Source organism: Heteronotia binoei, chromosome 7, assembly GCF_032191835.1.
Source record: "Heteronotia binoei isolate CCM8104 ecotype False Entrance Well chromosome 7, APGP_CSIRO_Hbin_v1, whole genome shotgun sequence".
Lineage (NCBI taxonomy): Eukaryota > Metazoa > Chordata > Lepidosauria > Squamata > Gekkonidae > Heteronotia > Heteronotia binoei.
The window spans coordinates 43,473,024-43,495,933 of record NC_083229.1 but is presented as its reverse complement, the minus strand read 5'-3'; the positions used below and the strand labels follow the sequence as shown (position 1 = coordinate 43,495,933).

Genomic DNA, 22,910 nt, shown 5'->3' with positions numbered 1-22,910 from the left:
TTTGGTTTGCACTGCATGCTCTGCTTGGTGGCACTGTCATTGGTATGTGGGTTGCTGTTGCAGTACATTTCCTATGAACAGTATTCATTAGATGCAAGTGGAAATGTAAGTCAGATGCCTTAAGTAGCAATGGGAAATTGAAACACTGTTGAAGTGATATTAGGTGCCTTTTACAGTTGAAGTGCTTTAAACAATATTTGTGATTTTGGCAAACTTCTTCCAGAGTAGTGGTTGAAATGCTAAACATTACAGGTGTATTTGAGTAAGAGGCTCAGAAACCTAGGTTTGGTTTTTATAAGTTTTAGCCCATTTAAAAATGAGTTTTGATTCCTTCTTTGCTATTAAATAGCCTGACTGCTTGTTTCTGCATCTTAACAAGTAGAAAGAGCATTCCTGCATACATAGTTAAGAATAGACTGTGATGCTGGCCCTGATAATTTCAGACCTTTACATAGCAACCTGGGAAATGGTTGGCATTTTTATTCCATTCTTCCACAATTTGTGCAAAGTGATTCACAACACAGGTGCAGTGTACCTGCAGCTCTTTTGATTCTCAGGATTCTGTGAAATCAAAAATGCTACCAAATAGCATATCCACGATCTGCGTGGAGATACTAGTTTATCCAGATGTTAATTTCAGGGAAGCTGAGTCAATCTGCGAGGTCTAATATTTGTATGACACAAAAGCCTGAGTCTTTGAAGCTGCAACTAAGGCTTTAAAACTGCTGAGCAAACTCCATTGCATCCGTGCTAAGTTTGAAATACAACTGCTTATTTTTAAAATTCTTGCATAGAATTACACTCTTGTTCCTAACAGTAAAGACACAATAAACAATGCCATCCTAAACATAGTTACACTTTTCTGAGCTGATTGATTTAAACAGATTTTGAAGGGTGTAACTGTCTTTAGGATTACACTGTAAAGGTGCAGTCAAAATAATGTATTTGATATCTTGATTGTTATGTACACAAAGGTCAGTTACATGCAATAATCCATGTTAAAAGTATGTTCCTATTTCTTGTATTCAGAACTATCTTATCTTGGTAGTTTATATTTTAATTTTTAATGCTGCCTTGTCAGAGACCTGCTTGAGGCAGCTCATAACCAAAACCATACAGTAAAACCATACAGACATTGAAAAGAAGCCAGAACGTAAAAGCACACCATCATAATCAAACCACAGCATTTACATTGTAGGATGACAAAATATCTGCAACTGAAATGCAGGAATTTAATCTAATCAGAATTGCAGCACTATTCTTCCAATAAAAAGAGGCAAATCCTGTTTGTCTCCCTAAAGATAAATTATGCACTACTTTGTAAGTTCTGAGGTTGATTTGTTCTTATGAGTCAAACTGGATGAGTCAAACTTTTGAGACCTGTGTCCCCCCTTCTTGTTTTTGACCTTTCATGTATTTGACTAGGATCATCCCAGTCACTTCTACTTGTCAGAGTTTCTTAAGGGCCCAGATAAGCTTGTCATGGAGGGGTGAGGGGAAAAACATGAAAGTACATTTCAACATGTATAAAAGTGGGTAGAATCTTACTTAGGCCTGTTGTAAATTCTACACTGGCTGCGTCCTTCTGGGCTGTTGGAATTATGTTAATAAAAACAAGCAAAAATCAGAAATCTAGTTGCCTTGTGCTTGTCAAGTTCAGGTTTTCCTCCCCAAATACAGTGGACAAAAAGTTTCAGTTTTAAAAATAATGAATTAAAGACTATTTGAGTAGGACTCCTAGTCGAAAATTCTTGTCATGGAAATCTGCTCCTAAATGTGGCTGTCAACTGTTCAACATGATTACAGAACTAGAAGTACTCATGATTCTGCATTTACTCAAAAGAAAAGTGACCCTGAATGTAAGAGAGTCATCCTCCCAGCCCAGAGGTAAACACACTTTTTTTTTTCTGGATGTTACTAATTTATATATGAAAGTGAGACAACCTTCTCTTTTGTATGGCATACCAGGAGGGGGTGGAGCTAGTTGTACATTGGAGTAAATGCTGCATGTCCGCTAATGCTCACAGTATGTCCCCTCCCCCTTTCAGAAGCTTGGGAAACACCCAATCGAAAAACTATATACTTTATGATGCTGTCAGGTCCCCAGAGGCAATGGAGTCTGACTGGTGGAATGTTCAAGCTGGACTGGGGAGATCTGGGTTTCAGCTACCTGCTTAACTATCACCTTGGGCCAGTCACTATCTGGTATCCTAGCCTACCTTTTCAGCAGTGGTTCTTGGACAGCTCATCAGGGACTGAAAGTAGACACAACTTTTTCACAGGTTGGTTGCAGAACCAGCAGGGAGAAAAAGCAGTTAGCAAAAAGAGGGAGAAGGTTCTGGGAAGTTCCATGGTAAATGGCCATTAAATACATCAGTTGCTCAATGATATATGTCTAAATGCTAGAAATGAAAAATAAAACATATCTAGTGTTGACGCGTGTGAAATTCTTGTGTTATGCCCGGAGTAAAGGAGAGTGGATATACGTTGCAAGTGGGCCTGAAAACCACAGTAAGTTTTGAAATAGAATAGGTTTAGAAGTGGACCCCTTTCCAGGCTTTTTGTGAATATAAAAAAGGCAGGGAGAAACTGCGTTACACTATGCTTCCTGCAGTAAGTGGAAGAATACAAGAACTATGCCAACAAAGCACTAATTCATCGTATAGTAGAGTTATTGTAAAAGAGGTTTTCTAGAGGTAATACATCTAAAAAAGATGCACAGGGCTAACGGTCCTTAGATGCGGTTGAGAGGAGGTTTGCAGATATGTTCAATATAACTGTAACGGTCGGAGCAGCAGCCAAACTCCTCTCTTTTCCATATTCCCTGTTGTAACGTTAACGCACATTTTGAAGCATCTCTTCTGCTCCTTTCGATTCTGACCCGCTTGCACTGTCTACGGACTGACCAATCAAGCTTCGCTTCTCTTTTCTGCATGTCGGCCTCCGTAGTACGCCGGTGTTGCTACGGCTACGACGTCCTCAGGCGGGGACGCATTTGGTGTTTCCAAGACGACTGGGAAGGCGGCCTTATTTACGCCTGCAGTTTCTATGGCGCTGCAGCTGGGCGACCTTTCCGGTTGAAGAGAAAAGAATCATGCCGCAGTGGCCGCTGCTCCGAGCGCTCCGAGGCGGTCATGGGACTCGCTCGCTGTCGCTAACCGCGCGTCGACTGCACCACTTGCCCTGGGGCTTAGCCAAAATGCAGGCGCTGGAATGCCTGAATTTGCGGGACAACAGGTTGTGTCGGCTGCGCCCGGATATGGAGGCTCTGAGCCGGGTGAGGTAGCCCTGAAGAGCCCTTGTCGTCCGAGGCAGCCTCTCTAAATAGGTTGATTTAGTCTTCAACTGCACCTAGTATCATAGAGTTGGAAAGGGACTTCCAGGGCCATCTAATCCAACCCTCTGCACAATGCAGGAAATTAACAAATACCTCCCCCCCACCCGCTCCACGCCCAGAAGATGGCACCTGCTCGTTTATACTCAGAACTAGGATTGCCACTTTCTTCCTGGCCCCGCTTTCTGCCTTACAAAACACTGTCAGGCAGTTGCAGCTTTTCCAGATGCCTATGAGGAAAACAGAGCCTGCTTTATGTTTATCATGCCTGCTGCTGATAAAAGAAGGGGGACTTGTGATTAACAGCTGCATCTACACATACTTGGATAATGAGCTGTTGTTGCACTATAGCAACTGGATTGGCTTGGCCACACAAGAAAATCCAGCAACAAATGAATGCTATAGCACAACAATAGCACAATATGCAGCTATGTGTGGATATCTGTAATCATGAATCTGGAACAACTGCTGCTTTTCCCTCTCTCTGGGCTGGAATCTACACTTAATGTTGGAAAAAAAATGGAGAAAGACGTTAAGCACTTTGGACTCAGTGATGATACAGGATGTTTTGTCACCCTGAGCGTTGCCTCCTGCCACTGGCCGGGTCAGAGAATTCTCTTGGACCTAGCCCTCAATGGTATGGATTCAGGAGGTGATGCCCATTATTTTCTGTGGACTGGGGAGTCAGTGAAGCCCTGTCTGCAGTGAAGTCTGCACTCCTAACAAAAAAGTAGTTAAGAGTTGTGCTCTGTTAGGCAACTAACTGCTGGTAAATGAATTGGGGCCTGTAAATTCTGTTATTTTCAAAGCACTACTGCTCAGTTATGATAAAAGGTACCCTAAACCCTTCACAGAGAATTACACAGCATTTATAGCTAGTTGCACATTTATTCACCCTCCTTGCAGTATATCATCATGGTCTTTCAAGCTCTGATTTAGATTTAGGGTCTTAAATAAGAGATGCTCATTCTGTGAAAAATTTGGGGCTTATTGCCCTCCAAAAAAAAAATATCCTAAAAATCTTGGGAGCCACAGTGCAGATGTTTAAAATAGTTCTGTAGCTTTACAATTTTTGTTTATGATGAGACTTTATCTCAATATAAAATTTAAGACTATAACTGAAGATATGGTAAAAATGTTACATTTCTAATAGCTGTAAACAATGAGAAGCATGTTAAAGTAATGTTAGTTTCAACAGAAGAGCACATGTTGAATTTATTGGAATTGTGAGATTCAGAAGTGCCTAACTTCACCAGGACTGTTCCTATTAGTTTCTGAGGTTTAAATCAGGATAATCTACAGCTGTATATCAAATTATGTAAATAGTTGAATGGGGAAGGTGTCTACATCTTTCATTCTAAGCCTCTGTTTGTTTAAAGGATCATAAAAGCGGTTATGGAATTTTATTTTTATGACATACTGAACCTTGGCAGTGTTCTAATTCAACCTGGGACTAATATGGAGCTTTTGAAAACCAACATTTAAAAAATGTTCTGGTAACACTCAAATTACTTCAAAATGCTTTCACAAAGCCCCATGACTGTGGCAAGAAATTGTGTGTTTTTCCATAATTGTAAAATATTTATGCTTTATGCAGAAAGCAGTGTTGTTGGAAGTGTTGGCTATACCACAGTACATTATTTTGAGAAGTGCTCTGCCAGCTTCTTTTCTCGGAATGTGTGCAGGATGATGTTTGCCGTATAATGAATTCAGGTGCAGCTGCATCTGGTTCTTACAGTTTGTCCTTCCTAACTCATGAGTGGGAAATAGAAGCTTTTCTGGCCATTCCAACATGCAGATCATTTGAAAAGCTATTTTGTAACAAAACTTGGGGACCTGCTATTCAAAGAAAAATAAAATTTAAAAGTAATAAAAAATCCTATCGAACATGAGCAAACACTTGGATACACATATAACTCTTTGGCTGCCAACCACAGCACTGGAAGGGCCCAAAAGCTAACTACTTCAACCAACTTGTTACAAATATATGTTAAAACCATAGCAAGCTATGGGCAATAATTAGATATATTATAGAAACATACCTGCAACCAAAATAATTGCAGGTTTCTCATGCAGATGAGCAAAACCATGTTCTACAACTAAAGGCAAAATCTCAATATTTGGACTAGCCACTTTGTCCTCAGAGAAAAAGTAATCTTAACCAAAGATAATGTTCAGTCATACCTTGTGTAGACTCATCAACAAACCTCCCTGGAGGAAATTTCTCTGCTACTTTGACATTCTGTTTCTATAGTGTGGTACTTTTGGATTTTTTCCATCACTAACAAATCCTAAACAGCACCTATGTGTTTGTTGGCAATAGCCAAATCTTGGGATTGTTTTTGCCTGAGAGAATAATACCCATCTGTGTTAGTCTATTTCTTAATTTGAAAACTCAGTAGATGATGTTAGCAGTAAAAATATACAAGTAGGAGGCCACCCCTCAAGTCTCTCTAGGATTGTCTACTCCTCCGGCCTTGAGTAGGATAACATCCCCCCCCCACCCACCCAGCTGATGTATAGCTGTTCTGCATTTCCTGGAGAATACCAGGCAGGGCAAGAGAGTTGCTTCTTCTTTTGATTACTTTACAAACTTCTCCCCTGCATCCCTGGGAGTTCTCAGGATATGTTGACACCTCTGTCTTGTCTGTGGTTGGCCCTAGTGTCCTGCTTTTGTTATTTGTACTCAGAAATGAAGCTTACTATTTTGGTGATGTGCAAGTATATTCAAACCTTTTGTTTTCAAAATAAAATGTTGTGTTTGTGAATCACTAGATGTAACATTAGCTTAAAATAGTGGTAACGTGTACATTATTGCCATTGTTGTCCCAAAAATGAGACCATTTAATTGAGCATCTGATTATAGTTGAAGGTACTAAATCTGGGAAACAACATTTTTGAGGATGTTCCAGAGGAGCTGACATGTCTCAAATCTCTACAGAAGCTTCATTTGTTTGGAAACAAGATAACCAGAATGTCACCCTTAGTATGTGGTAAGGTCATAACAAATCATGCAAACTTCAAATAGTGTGCATAATAAATAGAATATATAATACTTTCCTAATTTAAAAAAGTTGATCCATTGTGTGAATGCATAGACTGTTCAGTGTGGTTCCTCTCAAGTAAGTGTGCATAGGATTGCAACCAAAACAACTACAATAAATTCTGTTGTCTTCTTCCAAACAATTGGTTCATCTGTCATTCAAAGATATACAACATATTTAATAAATTAACAGTGTTGTGGCAGTTGTCATCTTAGAAGCATTACCTACTGAGAGAGAAAAGGGAGAAGTTCGTCCTTAGATAGCATCTTCTATCTATAGTGTTTGTAATGCTTAAATGTACAAATAAAAAAACCCAAAACTTCAGTTTGATTAGCCAAGGCAATGTTGTTGGGCTTTTTTTTGTTTTGTTGATTAACCAGCTAAACATTGCAGAACCAAATATTACATCTGGCATTGATTACTTTAAAATGTGTAGAATTATTTCATTAACAGTGCAGTGTGTCTCTTATGGAGCATCTTTACCAGGCCTACAAGCATTGATGAAATTAACTATGATATACAAGCTAGGAATCAGAGTTTCAAAATAAAATTATTTCCTGAAACACCAAATTACAAAAATCATTAATAAACAATTAAAATAATCTATGAAGAATAAACACTTAACGTAATGTTTCTTTATAGGTGGATTGCAGAATTTAGTACTTCTAAATCTGAACAACAACCAACTTAGCTATCTTCCTCCAGAGATACACAGGTAACTTTGATTTCTACATGGCTGAAGCTTCACCTGAACTGTCTATATACTGGAGTTGCCAACAACCTGGAGAAAAACTTCCATTCCCCTTTAACAGAAACTTAATGTGTAGAAATGTACAGTTAAAGCTTATGATGGCTCAGAGGGAAATAAGACCACCTGGTAAACAGCATTTCCTTAGGCCTCCATTTAACAGGTGGGACATTTTCTCTCTCTCTCCAGGTTACTAGCAACTCTATTGTACAGATTTTTTAAATAAGCCTGTGTGTCTTGGTATGAGATTCAACATCTGGTCATGTTTATCTGGAGAAAAGACACATAAACTGTGAATTTTAAACTCTGTTAATCTTGAGACACAATTAATTGACAATCTGACAGAAAGATCTCTAGATTTTTAAGTATCTCCCATCAGTAAAATGCATCGGCGGTATTAATGTATTTGTTGTTGTATGGAATATATCCTTATTGCATTGAGTCCAAGTGAGAAAGGCAGGCTATAGATAACATAAATAAGTAAAATTAAAACTGCTACCTTTCTCTCAAACTCCTTGGGAAATTACACCTTCTAGCATAGCAGACTCAATTTCCTTTTTAAAAAAAGTTAAAGCTGTTCAAGAAAGTATGACCGTATTGCATTTTGGGTCCTAATTAATTATTCTGTTTTTTTAAAAAAATATGAGATACTAGAAAATATTAAAAATGGAAGTATTTATATTTACTGAGTCTTACAACAATGGAGACCTCAGATATTTCAGACTTCCAGTCTGTGCAAGCAAGAAAGCTAGTAGTTCTTTTTAAAAAAACAGAAGGAAAAATGTAATTCACAGGATTGCAGGACCCTTGACAGAACCATTTCTAGCATAGCAGCTGCTGTGGATATGCACTAGTTCTGTAAACTGAGGTAAGCATACGATTACTAATAATGCAGTCAGCCAACTTATGTACATTTTGCATGTGCCATGAGGTTTGGGCTAGCACAGTTGCTTTCAGCTTGTAGTTCACTTGTGCATGCACAGTGGTTACCATGCTGGAGGTGGTTATGTGATTACTAATGCTTTGTGAACCTAAAATTGTTCACCCATGCCTTCTCAGAACATTCAGCCCCAAGTGTAGGTTGAAAGTTGGTACCACAGCAAGGAAAGTAACAAAGAGAGCAGCACTAAGCAAGTCTATTCAAAATCCTATTCAAGTCTGTTCAGCAGAGAAAAGCTTTCTTAGGATGGCACTGAAAGACACCCACTGCCCTCCTAGGCAGTATATGCAAAGAAGGAATACCAGAAGGGAAGGAGCAAGAGGGGATCTTGCCTCTAGTAACTAATATCTAGTGTAATATGGTAAATGGAGCGAATTGTTGGTTTTTTGTTGTCAGCTGACCTATGACAATCCCATAGGGTTTTCACGACCATTCAGAGGTGGTTTCCCATTGCCTGCCTTTGCATCATGAACCTGTTATTCCTTGGAGGTCTTCCATCCAAACACTAATCAGAATCAACCCTGCTTAGCTTCTGATATCTGACAAGATCAGGCTAGGCTGGACTATCCAGGTCAGGGCAAAATGAGGCAAATAGCAGGGACAATAAGGAAACGAGGCTGGTACACCTGCTTTCTAAAATATCAGTAGTGAGCATTAAGTTGTTCAGTGAATGTAGTCTTGAAAGAAGTGATGGAGTGTTGAGATGCTTTTGTGACTTCCCCTTCACCTCCATTTGTCAAGCTAATATTTCTAATTATGAAAAATACCTTTTGCAGCCTTGCTGAATTTTTTAAAAAAACCAGATAGCCTGGGGAAAAACTCCTCATACAAATCCAGTTAATCATCTTTATTATTCACTTCAGTTAGAGATTGCATTCTCAAGAAGCAGAGTAAAATGCTAAACATCAGAAAGCATCCTCTTTGTTGTCTCTTTCTTCATTTCTAGCAGTGATACCTGCTTGGAGTTGAGGATGGTTTCCACACAGGGATGGGCTTGTGTGGTTCCCTGCCGCTGGTGCAGCTGCTGATGGCAGGTCTTTCACTTCATTCAGCATGTATATGAGCTACTTGGGGTTTAACAAGAGACACTGATTGATAAGAGGGAGAATAACTTGACTAAACCATAGCTGCTTCCACATGGAGACCTTTCTCTGTATAGAGATTCAGGTTCAAATCCTTGCTTGTACCATGGAAGCTCACTGGGTAACCTTGGGCCAGTCACACACATTCAATCCAATCTACCTCTCAAGGCTGTGGTGAGGATAAAATGGAGGACAGGAGAATTATCTAAGCCACTTTGGGCCTCCATTGAGAAGAAAGGTGGGGTATAAATGATTAAATTAAGGTCACACAGTTCTTTGGCATAACGAGGCATTCACAGGGGCATTGGAGCATCCATACAACAGCCACTTCCCAGCACTTTCCTTGTGTCATTTCCTTCCAAGCCACTAGAGGGCTTTTTCTGTCTTTTTAAAAAAGTTATTGATAGCACAGTAAACCCTGATCTGGATAGCCTTGGCTTGTCTGATCTTATCAGATCTCAGAAGCTAACCATGGTCAACCCTGGCTAGTATTTGGATGGGAGATTTCCAAGGAATACCCAGTTTGTGACGCAGAGGCAGGCAATGGCAAACCAACTGTAAGCATCTCTCGCCTTGAAAACCTCACAGAGTCACCATAAGTCAGCTGTGACTTGATAGCACTTTCCACAACCAGCACCACAATAGCATAATAGCACTGTAATGATCTGTTGCTTGGAACAATGCACTAGTTCCCAGTTTTTACTTTACAATAAAGTCTCTATCCCTTTTTCTTGTGAAGGGGAAATGAGCAACTCACTCATTTTGCCTGATAACTCTGCAAATAAAAGGGCTAGAGACTGGCTTTTTGTTATTGTTTAACGGATGCTCCCCCAAACAGTACTGCTGTGAAGAAGTCCAAGTAGAGCAAAATATCCATGTGGGAACTGCCCAAATGAAGTGGTGGTGAGGAGGATCAGGCAGACAGGCTGTTTCTCAACTAAAGAGCACTCCTAGGTCATATTGTGGGTGGATCTGGAGAAAGCAAAATAATGCAGAGATGAGTGCAGACTGTCAGCCAGGCACATAGCCGGCAACAGTGGAAATATGGGAGCCCTCAACAGATATAGGGGGTTCTGCTGGAGCCTTCTAAAGCAGTAGCTGAGAAGTCCCATCTGAAGAGCAAGGGGAAGAATTTCAAGATCATTTCTAAATCCTCATATGTGCAAGAAATCCCACATCTGTCAGGAGTATTCTGCAGTGCTGTATCCTTCATTGGGTTTATCTTCCCTGTCTCAACTGTGATTGCCTAAGATGAATTTTCACCCACTTCTTGCAGTATATGCACAGTGATACAGCCTCCTTGTTGGACCTTTCGGGCTTTTCTCTGCATTATAACTTACAGAAGTAATCCTGCCTTGGCAAAAGTAAGCTTGAGTTAAAACTACTGAATTGTGAAAGTTCCAGAATTTTGAGAGCTGGTGTGGTGTAGAGGTTTGTGTCCTATTAGGTTCTGGGACAACCAGGTTTGAATCCCTGGTCTGTACTGGAAAGCTTGGCAGGTGACTTTGGGCCCATCATAAATTCTCAGCCTAGCCTACCTCGCAGAGGTATTGTGAGGACAAACTGGAGGATGGGAAAACAAAGTGATGAGCTGTTTTGGGTCCCAATTAGGTAGAAAAGTAGGATATAAATAAAAATAGCTTATTGTGCAGCAAGGCAACAGATGTATATCCAGACTAATTAACAGCTTCCAACTGTGCATCTGTGTAATTAAAATCGGTCTGTGTACAAGCACTGCACAACATACCAAAGCAACAGAGATTTGGGGGTTATTATACCACTGTGTTTTTTTATAGGCTTGAAAATCTTGAGTGCTTGAGTTTAAACAATAACCAACTGCAAAGTATCCCTAGAGAGCTGTGCTTTCTCCAAAAGCTGCATGAGCTCCATTTGACCCACAATTCTCTCAAGGCACTCCCTGAAGAGATTGGACACCTGACAAAACTCAAGATCTTGAGCTTGTCAAGAAATCAAATAGAAGAGCTCCCTGAAGTGAGTGGCTTCGTGCCTTGGGAAACTGCCTCTCCTTGATACCATTCAGAAATCTTTCTTTGACTGCAGAAGAATAATTTTAAGTGGTTTGGTTACTTCAGTCTTGCGTGGGCTGTCAATATGTTTTTTTTGAAAGGAACAGATATGATAAATAAAAATACATCTGATGTTAGAATGGATTGGGGCTGATGCACAAGTGCAGTTCATATGAATAGTCTAATTGTGTGAGCTGGTAGTAGTGCATTCACACAAGATGGTTTCCTGCCTTGGGAATAATATCTTTGACATAGTGATGCAATGAACCAGCAATATCTAGGTTTCTTTCTGTTTAATTTCTGTTTTGTTTATCAGTGTTTTGGAAATTGAAATTAGGCAGCATGTCCTGGAAGGAGAGCTGTTTAAGTGGATGTTCTGTGTCATTTAAAAGTGAACTCTGACATTAAAAAAAACCCTTCAATTTTTAATTTGTTGTTTTATAGTACATTATTTCAAGTAAAGTCTCACTAAACTAAAAAAAAATGAACACCTCTGGCATCTGACAAATTGGATATTGCTGTATTTCCATGACAGTGGGGTGGTTCCTATCCTATCAAACCACTCCACTGAGCAAAGTTTATTTATGTAGAGATCTATTAAATATATATATACTTTTGGTTGAAGGCTTCCAAATTAATTGGCTACACCAGCTCTAGGTTAGGGACTACCTGGAGATATTGGAGGTGGAGCAGGGTTTGGCCAGGGGATGAACTTTGGTGACTTATAATGCCATAGAGTCCACCTTTCAAAGTGGCCATATTCTCCAGGTGAACTGATCTGTGTTGCCTGGAGATCTATTGTAACAGCAGGGGATCTCCAGTCACCACCTGGATGCTGGCAACCCTGATTGGAGGCTGTTCTCTGGCTGGAGAAGGGATACTTACAGCAGAGTCGGATCCATCCCATGTTATTATTTCAGATTGTAATGCTTCTGCTCCAGCAATAAGGCCACCCTTACTTCCTGCTCAGACAAAAAGTCCTTGAGCAAGCAAGCAAGGCCCATCCCTGTTTCGAAGCTAGAAAGGAAGTAATTTTGGTGAGGGAACCTCCTTGTCCCAGCGCATGGGCAAATTGCATTTTTTTTGGATGCTATGAAATGACATGAAAGGTCTACCTATGGGGTGTGATGATGGCTTATCCATGTATGCAAGGCATCACTTAATGCTTCAGCCGTAAGGTGGCATGCACGTATGTGTTGACCCATTAATCTCAGTGATGTTAATGTTAAGTAGCATAAGAATGAAAATGTGAAACTTGTAAATGCAAATTGTTTGGTTTTGCTACAAAGGGCCACTTTACGTGTTTCACTGCAAGAGCTGTTCTTTCCGCCATGTTTGTGCATCCAGTTGCAGCTCGCTGACACTAACATATTTTTAAGCTTGCTTATTAAATGGATGTTAAGTTTTTGTGTATACAAATGTGTTAAAAGCATAATGTGCAAGGTTGGATCCCATGTTTCCTTTCAGTCAGAACAGGAAGTCCTCTGTGGATAGTACATGGTTCCTTTAACTCAAGAGGCACAAGGGTTGATTTTGATAGCTTTCTCCTCTATGCTACACTTACCTGTTTTTTTGGTCCATGTGGGTTGCTCCTCCACTCATTGCATTGCCTGCTTGCTGCTTACAAGCAATCAGAACAAACTGGGTTGGATCTTGTGCAGCAGTAGACATGCTTCTATTGTTACTGTTTACTGTCTTAGACATGCCTTGTATTTGTATATTACCTTTGTCCCCTGCAAAACCAAATAAAGAGAATTATACAGAATGGAGTCAAGATTATTGTTATAAAAGAAAGTGATGGAAAAACCCAGCTGTTAAAACTTGGCACCTAGCAAACTCCTTCTGAAGTCTGTCATTAATAAGATTTGAAGTAATAAGATAACCTTAGAATCGTGTATTTATTCCCACTGTATTTCCAAGATGATGCAAGCAATTTTAGGAAGAAAAAAACAGATATTGAAGACTAGGAACCACAGCAATTTTGAAAATAGGAAAGGTGTTGACATGATTTTGCTTCTTGGGACTAAGAGCCTGGGAATTTAGAGAAGCACATTGTTGGTATTCCCCATATAGGAAAGGGAAAAAGCTAAAACAAAAAATCTGCATACTACAAATGGAAGAATTTCAGTGAGCAGGTAAAAACAAAATATTTATGATGGTTTTGCTATAGATGGAAACTCTGTTATTTTAATACTCATAGATTTGAATTGCAGGTTGGTAACATTGGTGTCTGCCTAAACTGTAGGATTTAATCCACTGGAGTCTTTTCTTGGGTAGACAGATTTCTTCCTATGGGGCAGGACTTTCTCACCTTCCACTGCAGCCCAAAATGCCCCTCACCTGCTGTTCCTGGAAAACTCACACTCCATGGGAGGAAATCCTTCTGCCCATGAAAAGTTCCAGTAGATGCAAATAAATGTTTTAGTATCAGTTTTTGAACTATCAAATAAAACCTTGCAGCACGGGAGCCATGTAATTTAAAAAATAATATTGTGTGTTTAGGAACTGAAGGCAGCAAAAGAGCTATGGTCACTACCACCTTGCCTCTTCATTGCGTTGAACCCACTATATTATACTTACCATAAGAACCACATAGAATAAATGTCAAATGTTTGAGAGCTGCAAGACATGAGTGTCAGAGGAAGGAAGGAAGGAAGGAAGGAAGGAAGGAAGGAAGGAAGGAAGGAAGGAAGGAAGGAAGGAAGGAAGGAAGGAAGGAAGGAAAATAGATGGGGGAAAGGGAGAGGTGGAAATGCACTCTTCAAGCTGCTAGCTGTGTGAGAAAAAGACCCCTAATTTCAGATCATCGTAGTCACCCATTTGGTTGCCAGGGTGCCTGGAGACTCAACTCACACACATCTGTCAGGAAAATGTGGGTTTTGTCTACCAGACTGTAAGGGACTTATGTGAGTACTAACAGCCACAACATTGCAGCAGCACTCTGTGTCTTCGGAAGGGTGCTAACCAGGAGAATAGATGGGTTTCCAGTCACTCCGTGCGATCACCATCTCGGCCGTTGTAGCGGAAGAAGGTGCGCCGCCAGGAACTGTCTAGGCAAGTGGTTTCCAGCCTTGACCATAGAATCCATATGGGAAGGCTAACATCACCAGCAGCTATCTTCCTGCAGTGCCAGACTCCATTACAGTGAAGCGGGAGGCTCACGTACTCTGTCACCTATGCATAAGGCAATCAAGCTTATCTTAGGCATGGATCCTGCCAGACTGCCTAAGCCTTTGTCCAAAGGAACCCAAGACAAAGGATGGTGCCAGTAGAAGAGTGAAGAAGAGGAAGAACATCTTCATCTAGAGCCAAGTATCTTTGTATAGATCGGGTGTTACCTTAGGTAGCAATTTGGCCATCTATTGTCACCTTTTAGATAAGTTTTGATGGCCTTTTAATAACTTCCACCCCAATAATTTCACCCATTCTTTCCCTTAATGGTCATCCTGGAGCCTCCCCCCTTGGCCCATTGTTACCTGGAAGTCCAATCAGGTAACCAGGGCCAGGTTTGCTCATTCGCCAGGTATGGGCATCCAACCAGGTGCCCCCAATAAACTGGCTATTGACTACCACATAAGTCCAGCCCTTATGGTCATTGCGGAGCCTCCCCTTTTCTGAGGTCATGTACCAGCTGACCACCTGTTATCCGCCCCTGTACCTCCTACCCCCTAAGGGCTCAAGGTAGTCCTTATAACCACAGTCCCAACTCCCCACAGGTGTGCATCTAGCAGTACCCCATTCCTGCTGTTTGTATACATCCCCGATTCTTGGCCAGTTGAGTGTCCCCTTCCCCATTGTCCTCGTTTGTCGCCATTGGAGCCTTCCTTGAAGACTACGATCGGTAACTATCACCCTGTTTGTCCATCCTTATGTTACCTCTATGCATTTCTCTCTATTTTTATTAGGTCTGTATGTATGTTATATGAGTCTATTATCTTGTATGTGTGTTCTATATTTTTCTGTAATAAAATCATAATTGTTTTACGTAATTAGTGTCCTTGGTAAATTTAACAATAATTTCTGGAAGTGGAATCCTGTATACATAGATTCTAGATCCTTTTTAAGCCAAAGGTGCCCACCTGTCAATTCCCCAACCTCTTTTGAGGGCATTTTGGCTTACAGCTGGCTTGGCTTGGAGAAGTGGTTTAAAGAGTCAAATGCCTTCTCCAAGCTGGCTGACAGGGCAGTAGAGGCTTCAAGAGCCACACAATGTGTGAAAAAGCCACATGTAGCTCCAAGCTGTAGTTTAGCCACTCTGAGCTAGATGTATTTATTTTAGAATATGTTAATATAGAAAGACATTGTAATTTTGACTGCCCTTTATAGGAGGCCTAAATGAATTCTGGGCATTAGTTTGCCTTTGTAACCTGAAGTTTGCTCATGGTGCCTGAAGCTTTAGTGGCTCTCAGCCTGTAAACTGCTACAGAATTTAAAAGGAAGAGAAGGGAAAGGGGGAGTCTGCTCTGGTAGCTGTTCACCTTACACAGCAGTCTAACATTAGCTTAAACTAAAAAGGCTTGAGTTTATAAAAGTTGATGCTGCAATACATGACTTTTAGGTGCCACAGGTTGTTTTCGTTGGCACACACTTAGCAAGCTGTCCTACTGGAAACCATTAAATTAGGCCCAGTTTGTTCACATTTAGGTGAATCAAGTGATGTGGTATTACATAAACTGATGCTGTACATAGCACAAGAAGGCAAGTCACTGCCTCATGGAGCTTATGATCTTGAATTTGATATAAGATGACAAAGAAAGGGGGGAAAATATGGAGTTGCGGCAAAACTGGGGAAGAATGTGTGTTTATTCCAGTGACAGGTGTGTGGGTTTAGTTCCTGCAGGGAGTTGTGAGAGTTTTCATGTTTTTTCCTGGACTATGCCTTTTCAGACAGTCATCCTCATATGAACAATACATTTTGCACCACATGTGAAAGAAGGAAAATGACTTTATTCAAGGAGACATTCCAGAGACTAGGGCCAGCCACAGTAAAGGCCCTGCTCTTCACAACTGCCTGATGTTCTTACATCTTAGAGTAGACTCATCTGCTGAATTTAGGGTTGCTAACAAGTGTGCAGAAAAATGTCCTGTCCCTTTAATAGAGGCTTACTGTGAAGGACTGCTGAAGCTTTTATGGCATGGAGGTAAATAATAGCACCCGATAAAGTCCCATTAATCCTCTCCTAAAGGGACAGGGCATTTGTCTCCAGACCAGCTGACAACCTCATTTATAACAGAGACAACAATAAATTTGCTTACTATGAGAGGGAAAAAATGTATTTGGTATGGATGAGCCTCAGCTTCTTAATTTGGGGGCTGGCCCCTCCTAGGTCTAAAGAAAATTTGTCAAGGTCTGCCTTATAATTCTTTCCAGTTTCTCTTTTAATATTGTTATTTTTCTTCCATCAACAACTGTTTTCTTCTCTCCTATCATTTTCACATATTTAAGACCGTTTTCCTCCTTGCATTTAAGTGTTTAAATTGTTTAAACATTTAAATTGTTTTCATTTAATACTGAAGTTTGGCATTCATTGTATTTCTTCAATTAGGGTCTTTGCAAAATGGGGAGCCTTCGAGTTCTAGATGTAGCAGGAAACAGCATTCAGATTTTCCCAACTGCAGTAAGTATGAAATGAATCCATACCTTAAACTAAGTAATAATCTAAGTAGCGTAGCAGAAAAATAACGAGGTCCGCACAGAATTCTGGTTTGAAGCGAAGTTTACTTCTGGTACCAAAAAGTAGGACCCAGTCGGGCTTGCTGCCCCAAAGACTGAGTTCCAATCATTCTGTATACAGACAGTTTTATCCACACAGAGGCAAGCAAGCAGGCACATGAGCTTATCTGATTTCAAAGGGTCCCGCCTCCACTGAGTTCTCCCTGGTAAATTTCCATGACAAAGTTCCCTTAATTATTTATTTCAGCAAGGCACCTCCAAGGGGCCCTTTCTCTTATCTTGGCTAGCTAGCTAGCTTGGGCATACACTCACTTTACTGGGGCCAGCATTTTAACAGAATGTTACATCAGACAGTCTAGATTAGAGGCAAATCAAGCTCTTATTCATTATTATAGGGGTATTAATTAATTATTCAGGGGCTCTCCTTCAGTAGTCAACCGTGTTGGTCTGAAGTAGTAGAACAAAATAGGAGTAAAGTTGCACCTTTAAGACCAACTTAGTTTTATTTAGAATGTAAGCTTTTGTGTGCTCTCTAAGCACACTTCATCAGATGAAGAATCCGGTACAGGAAGTAATAATCTGTAGATTGTGGGATTACTAGAGTGAGTTTCAGAAGGTCAGGCCAGAACCAACAGGTTGAAATTAAATCAAAAGAGTTTTTGACTAAACATTAGGAAGAACTTCCTGAAAGTTACAGCGGTTCCTCAGTGGAACAGGCTTCCATGGGAGGTGGTGTGCTCTCTGGAGGTTTTTAGACAGACGTTAGATGGCAATTTGACAGTAATGCTGATTCTGTGAATTTAGGCAGATCATGAGAGGGAGGGCAGGAAAGGTTGCATCAGTGCTTAGTTCTTCTTAACACGCCCGGGGAAATTGTTGATCTCCACTTTGGGGTTAGGAAGCAATTTTTCTTCAGGCCACTTTGGCCAAGGATCCACTTTGCCATCATGTGGGCATGGAGCAGGGGTCACTGGGTGTGTCTGTGTGGGGGGGGGGGAGGAGATATTTGTGAATTTCCTGCATTGCACAGGGGTTTGGGTTTGATGACCTGGAGGTCCCTTCTAACTATCGTTCTAAGCTAAGTTACCTATATAGGAATATGTCAGTATTCATTGTTAAAATCTGCTGTATTTGAATTAATTAATATATTTATATGTTTATATTTGTTTTTGAAATTTACAACTAGACTTTCTTTTAAAAAAAGAAGCCCAACGTAGCTGTCAAATTGTGTACTCTGTGCATAATTAAAATGCAGTGTGTCTCAAAAAACTTTTTACTTGCCTTATTAAAGGAACAAAACCCTTACCAAACAATAAAAACATGCATACAAAAACACATGCTATTTGGAAGTTTTTCACTTAGAACAATTGAGAAGTCTAGATGTGATCAGTCCCCAGAAGGGAGATCTCCATACCACCATTCTGAAAGAAAGGCAGAATATAACTGTAATAGCCACTGTAAAAAGAAATTGATAATAGCACCCGCTGGGGGCACTTTCCTTTGATCACATGGAGATTGTGGGTTCTTCTCTTCCTTACCTCAATTGTTAGCCAGACATGGTGACCTCACTGTGGCTGAGAGAACGTGAATAGTGGTACAGAACAGGGGTCTCTGTATATAATATCATGTAAGCTTAAGTGCTATTATTTTGGTACTTTCTCCAATGTGTTCCAAGTTCATTTCATGCCACATGAAGATTTTGTGGCTGGGGATGGTGAAGACATGGGGTCTCCCAGCAAGCTTCCATAGCAGAGTGAGAATCTTAACCTGGGTCTCCCAGACCCTAGTATGAAACTCTGACCACTACAGCACAGTAGCTTTCCTGTTGAATAGTAGCAAGAAGATAGACTTTGGTGAGTCATGCAAGATAGGTAGTAGCATTGGTGTATCTAGCCTATTTGGCACCCGGGGCAGATAATTTTTAAACACTCCCCCCCCTGCCCCCCATTCTTGGTGATGCTAGAGACATGTGCCAGACTGGATTAGGTGGCTTTGGGGCATTGCACATGCATACAAAGTTGAGGGCTCAGCTGGATTGCAAACATGAAGCCTTCTTTTGGAGCCCATTCCCACCAGGCAGGGACCATCAGTAAACTCCTTGTTGCAAGTGGCCAAACTTCTACCTACTCTTCACCCCCAACTTTTGTGTGTATTACTTCTTTATAGCTGTGCTGCATTTGACCACAACGCCCAAACCAAACTTTCCCTAGTGTGCACATGTGAGAGGAAAATGACATGTGCATGCCAGAGCCTAGAGCTGTGCTGGTCCCCCTACATTTGACCACAGCCCCCAAACCTTCCCTTGCATGCGCATGTGAAGAAGAAGAAGAAGATATTGGATTTATATCCCGCCCTCCACTCTGAAGAGTCTCAAGTCTGTGAGAAGGAAAGGCATGCACCAATGCAGAGTAAATCTGCTAAATGAAAAACACAGATTGCAAGTCAAGTTGGAAAGCAGGCTCTTTGGAGTTTGGAGGGATAAAGGAGCCCTCCCTCGGGGATGGAGGCAATGGTACTCAGAGCAGGTTGCCCCACCGCACCCCCTTGGAATGCCACTGGTTTGTAGCAAATCTCCTGATGGTATGAGTCTTCCCTCAAAGGCCAAAACAGCCCTGGAAAGGGCCCTTCCCCTTCCTCACCTTTTCCAAAAAGAAACCAAGACTTGAAGGCCAAAAATACTGTTATGGTTGCCCAGCAACAGCCACTAAGGGCATTCATTTCTTAAAGCTGAAGGAGCTATTTCTATTATTTGGGGATGAATTTAACCTTCCCCTTCCTCTTTAAGATTTCAGTTTTTGGTTTTTTTGCAAACTTGGGTTTTCCCCCTGTTTTGTAGAAAGCTACCATTTCTGTTCATGGTCCCAGTCTCTGGATTTAGGTATCCACTGATGGGACCATGATGGGAATTTGATGTATTGACTGATGTTTGAATGTGTGATTGCAATAATATCAGCAATCACCTGAGGGCAGTACTAAATTATATTACAGGCTCAAATGTTCTTGTTTCTTCTAGTATACTACAGAAAATACTAAAAAGAAAAAAAATCATCCTAAAGAACAATTGTTTCCAAGATTTTGCATTGATAGCCTTTAAGTCTGGTACAGCAAATACTGAAATCTCAGAGCACAAAACTATTGCCTACTTTGAACAAATATATGTTTCATAGTAAACACGATTTTTGTGCACGTTAATGTTATCAGTGTTTCCAATAGCAGCATGGATAACACACCTGTATGCGTATGAGTTTTAAAGAATATGTGTACATATAGGTCATCTATATTATTGCAAGAAAAACTGGATTTACAAGTATATACCTATGTTTGGTTTTACTAACAGATTAGACATCACAAAGTTAGGTGAGGCAGCTATTTTAGCAGAAGATTTTGACAGAATGGGATCAAACAGATTTGACCAGGAAGCACAACTTCATGGGAAGTTTTGAGCAAGCTCTATTAAAATAAATACTGCTCTTGCACATGGTGCATTTCAAGGAGACTTGTGCAAGATAACTTCCTAGCCAGTGGTGTCCATGTTAAGTAGAAGAAAGGAGGCCACCCTTTGAGTTTTCCAACTCATGCAACAAAAAGATTTGCTGTGGCTCAGTATGATAATGCAAGAAATCTCCCGAGTGTGTACATACTTAATTGTACATACTAATAATACTCTTGCTTGGAATAGGATAGTAACTGTATCAGCCATGCAGATTCAGTGGTGATATGGCTACCTGGGTCATTCCTAATATAAGCCAGGATAGTTTTATTTGCCAACAACTCTCTTTACAGCCCTCCAGGTGCCATCACTGAGGAACTTATGCTAAGGTCATCCTTGTAGTTGTATACATAATGAAGGGCAGAATGTTTTAGCTCATGGTGATCATAATTTAGGTTTGAGAGACCTATTTGAGGGTCTGCCAGTTGGAGACAGTTACCTGTCTGTTATACAGCAGTGGGATAGTTGCCTGTGCAAATTCATCTGAGTTCTTATACATCAGGGATTCCAAATCAGACTCTAAAACTACTATACAAAAACCTGTACAAGGTGGCCAATTAGTACTGCCATTGTACAAGTGAAGAATATTGAATCTGAGAGATGTATAACGGTCTCTTCTTATTTAGATGCTTAAGCATCTGTTTATGCCACATTCTTACTTATGACTATACAGAGGAGGAATGGCTGAAGTGTAGCCAGCTAGACTAGTTGCTATAGCAGTGGGGGCCAACCCATGCACAGGTGGAAATTTGGAAGAGTGTCAATTAAACCAACTGATTAAGGATTAGAACAGATTATTTAGGAACTGACATACTGGGGGAGGGGGCAATGCTAGCTACACAGAGGGAGGGCACAGTTCTTAGAAGAAAGCAAAAGCAGCCTGAGAAAAGCATTCTGAGGACACACAAGGAAATTACCATCACAGATATAGCCAAAAATACTGGGGTACTAGTACAGAAATCATGGCAGATAATTCTGCAAGACTGACCTGGCTTCATGCCAAATAGGAAGTCCAGAGACCTTGAATAGAATAAAGAACAAAGGATATGACACTAATATGGCACATTAGAAATAGTATAATTAGTATTAACAGATGTAATGTGTCTAGACCCAGGAGAAATGTCTGAGAATGCAAGATTGTCCAATAAAATGTAGAAATAAAAATATAGTTCAAAGAGTGATTGAGGACCAACATATAAACATATGATATTTATTTATTATACGGCAGAGTCACACACAGGAAACATATAATAATATAAAATACACAATCAAGTTGATACAATGGGTACTGTTAGCATAAAAAGTAGCCAGAATGAACTACCAGTATTTGAAGAAATTATTTGAATATTGATAATTTGGTATGGTGTTTGAAATTATAGTTTATTAGCCAAGAACATGAGCCCTTATTAGATAAGACAGCTAGCTATTGTTGGAATGTTTGAAAGCCTATAAATTCAGAAAACTGAATTCATCTGGAGTGTTTTCTCTGAAGACACTCCTTGGCTGTAACTGTTTGGTTTTGATAAAAAAAAAAGGCTGAAGTAATCACTCCATTTTAATTATCTATGTAAAATCAGTGGATGATATTAGTATATCCTTTTGTCCATGTAAATCAATTATATTCAATAAAAAGATAAAATGGAGGCAAGATTCTCTAGTAAGAATATTACTTGTGCACTGTATCCAAAATGAACTAGAAGCATTGTTGAGGGGTACCTTTTGCCAGGAGATTAATGATCTGATAGAGGGAAACTAACCAGACGCCTAGGGCTAATTAAGTGCCTGCCGATATCTCCATCAGGCCTGACCAGTCATCTGGAACAACTTAGCAGGGAAGAAGGTAGATCTCCACATTCCTGTATGACTAGCTTTCCATATGTTGCTCCTGAGCTGCTTCTCTTCTTGTACACCAGACATTGCATATTCCAAGAAGAATTTCTTGGAAAATGAGATAAGGAAGCAAAGAGGACTGTGTTCATCCTGAGAACTAGGGAGAGAAGCTAGGGAGAACAAAGCAATGGGGTCTTTGTATATATCTCTAGTTGGGAACTTTAGGAAATTTACCATTACCCTGCCAGGGATCTACAGGTAGAACATGGTCTGCTTTCTGCCTTCTTTACTAACAGCCTGATTACATGATATGGCCATCTCCAATGACTGTCAACAGGCTACTCTAGAGTTCTCAGCTGAAGCTTAGATTTTCAGGTGTGTGGAGGCTGGCTCATATCAGAACCATGATTTATGGGGAGAGACGTCTGAAACCCCACTTGGATCTGTTTTTCTAGCCTGAAATGCCCCCAAGGAGCCACAGTTTTCCTGTTGGGGAAATTTATCTCTAAATATTAGATTCCCCAGTAGGACAAAAAATGAGTCCCTGAGGTCAGTGCAGGTTGGGAAAATGGTGTGTGTGGGGGAGGCTCAAGCCTCTTCCAACTGCATGCCACAAGCCCACTCTGAATTGGCTCCCGCACACCTGAGCCAGCAGACTCAGAAACGGTGTCTTGTGTAGTGAGAGACAGTGTAGTGCAATGGTTAGAGTGTTGGACCCAGATTCTGGGAGACCCAGGTTCA

The 22,910-nt window shown here is 40.5% G+C and overlaps 1 protein-coding gene across 1 annotated transcript in view; it reads left to right on the top strand.

Annotated features, from left to right (window-relative positions):
* The first annotated feature begins 3,022 nt into the window (after nucleotides 1-3,022).
* LRRC69 (leucine rich repeat containing 69) overlaps nucleotides 3,023-22,910 on the top strand; it is a 56,447-nt gene continuing 36,559 nt past the window's right edge. The window contains exons 1-5 of the mRNA XM_060243518.1: nucleotides 3,023-3,277; nucleotides 6,201-6,327; nucleotides 7,021-7,093; nucleotides 10,945-11,140; nucleotides 16,722-16,793. Coding sequence (XP_060099501.1) covers nucleotides 3,095-3,277; nucleotides 6,201-6,327; nucleotides 7,021-7,093; nucleotides 10,945-11,140; nucleotides 16,722-16,793 — 651 coding nt within the window. The 5' untranslated portion in view covers nucleotides 3,023-3,094. The remainder of the gene's footprint in view (nucleotides 3,278-6,200; nucleotides 6,328-7,020; nucleotides 7,094-10,944; nucleotides 11,141-16,721; nucleotides 16,794-22,910) is intronic.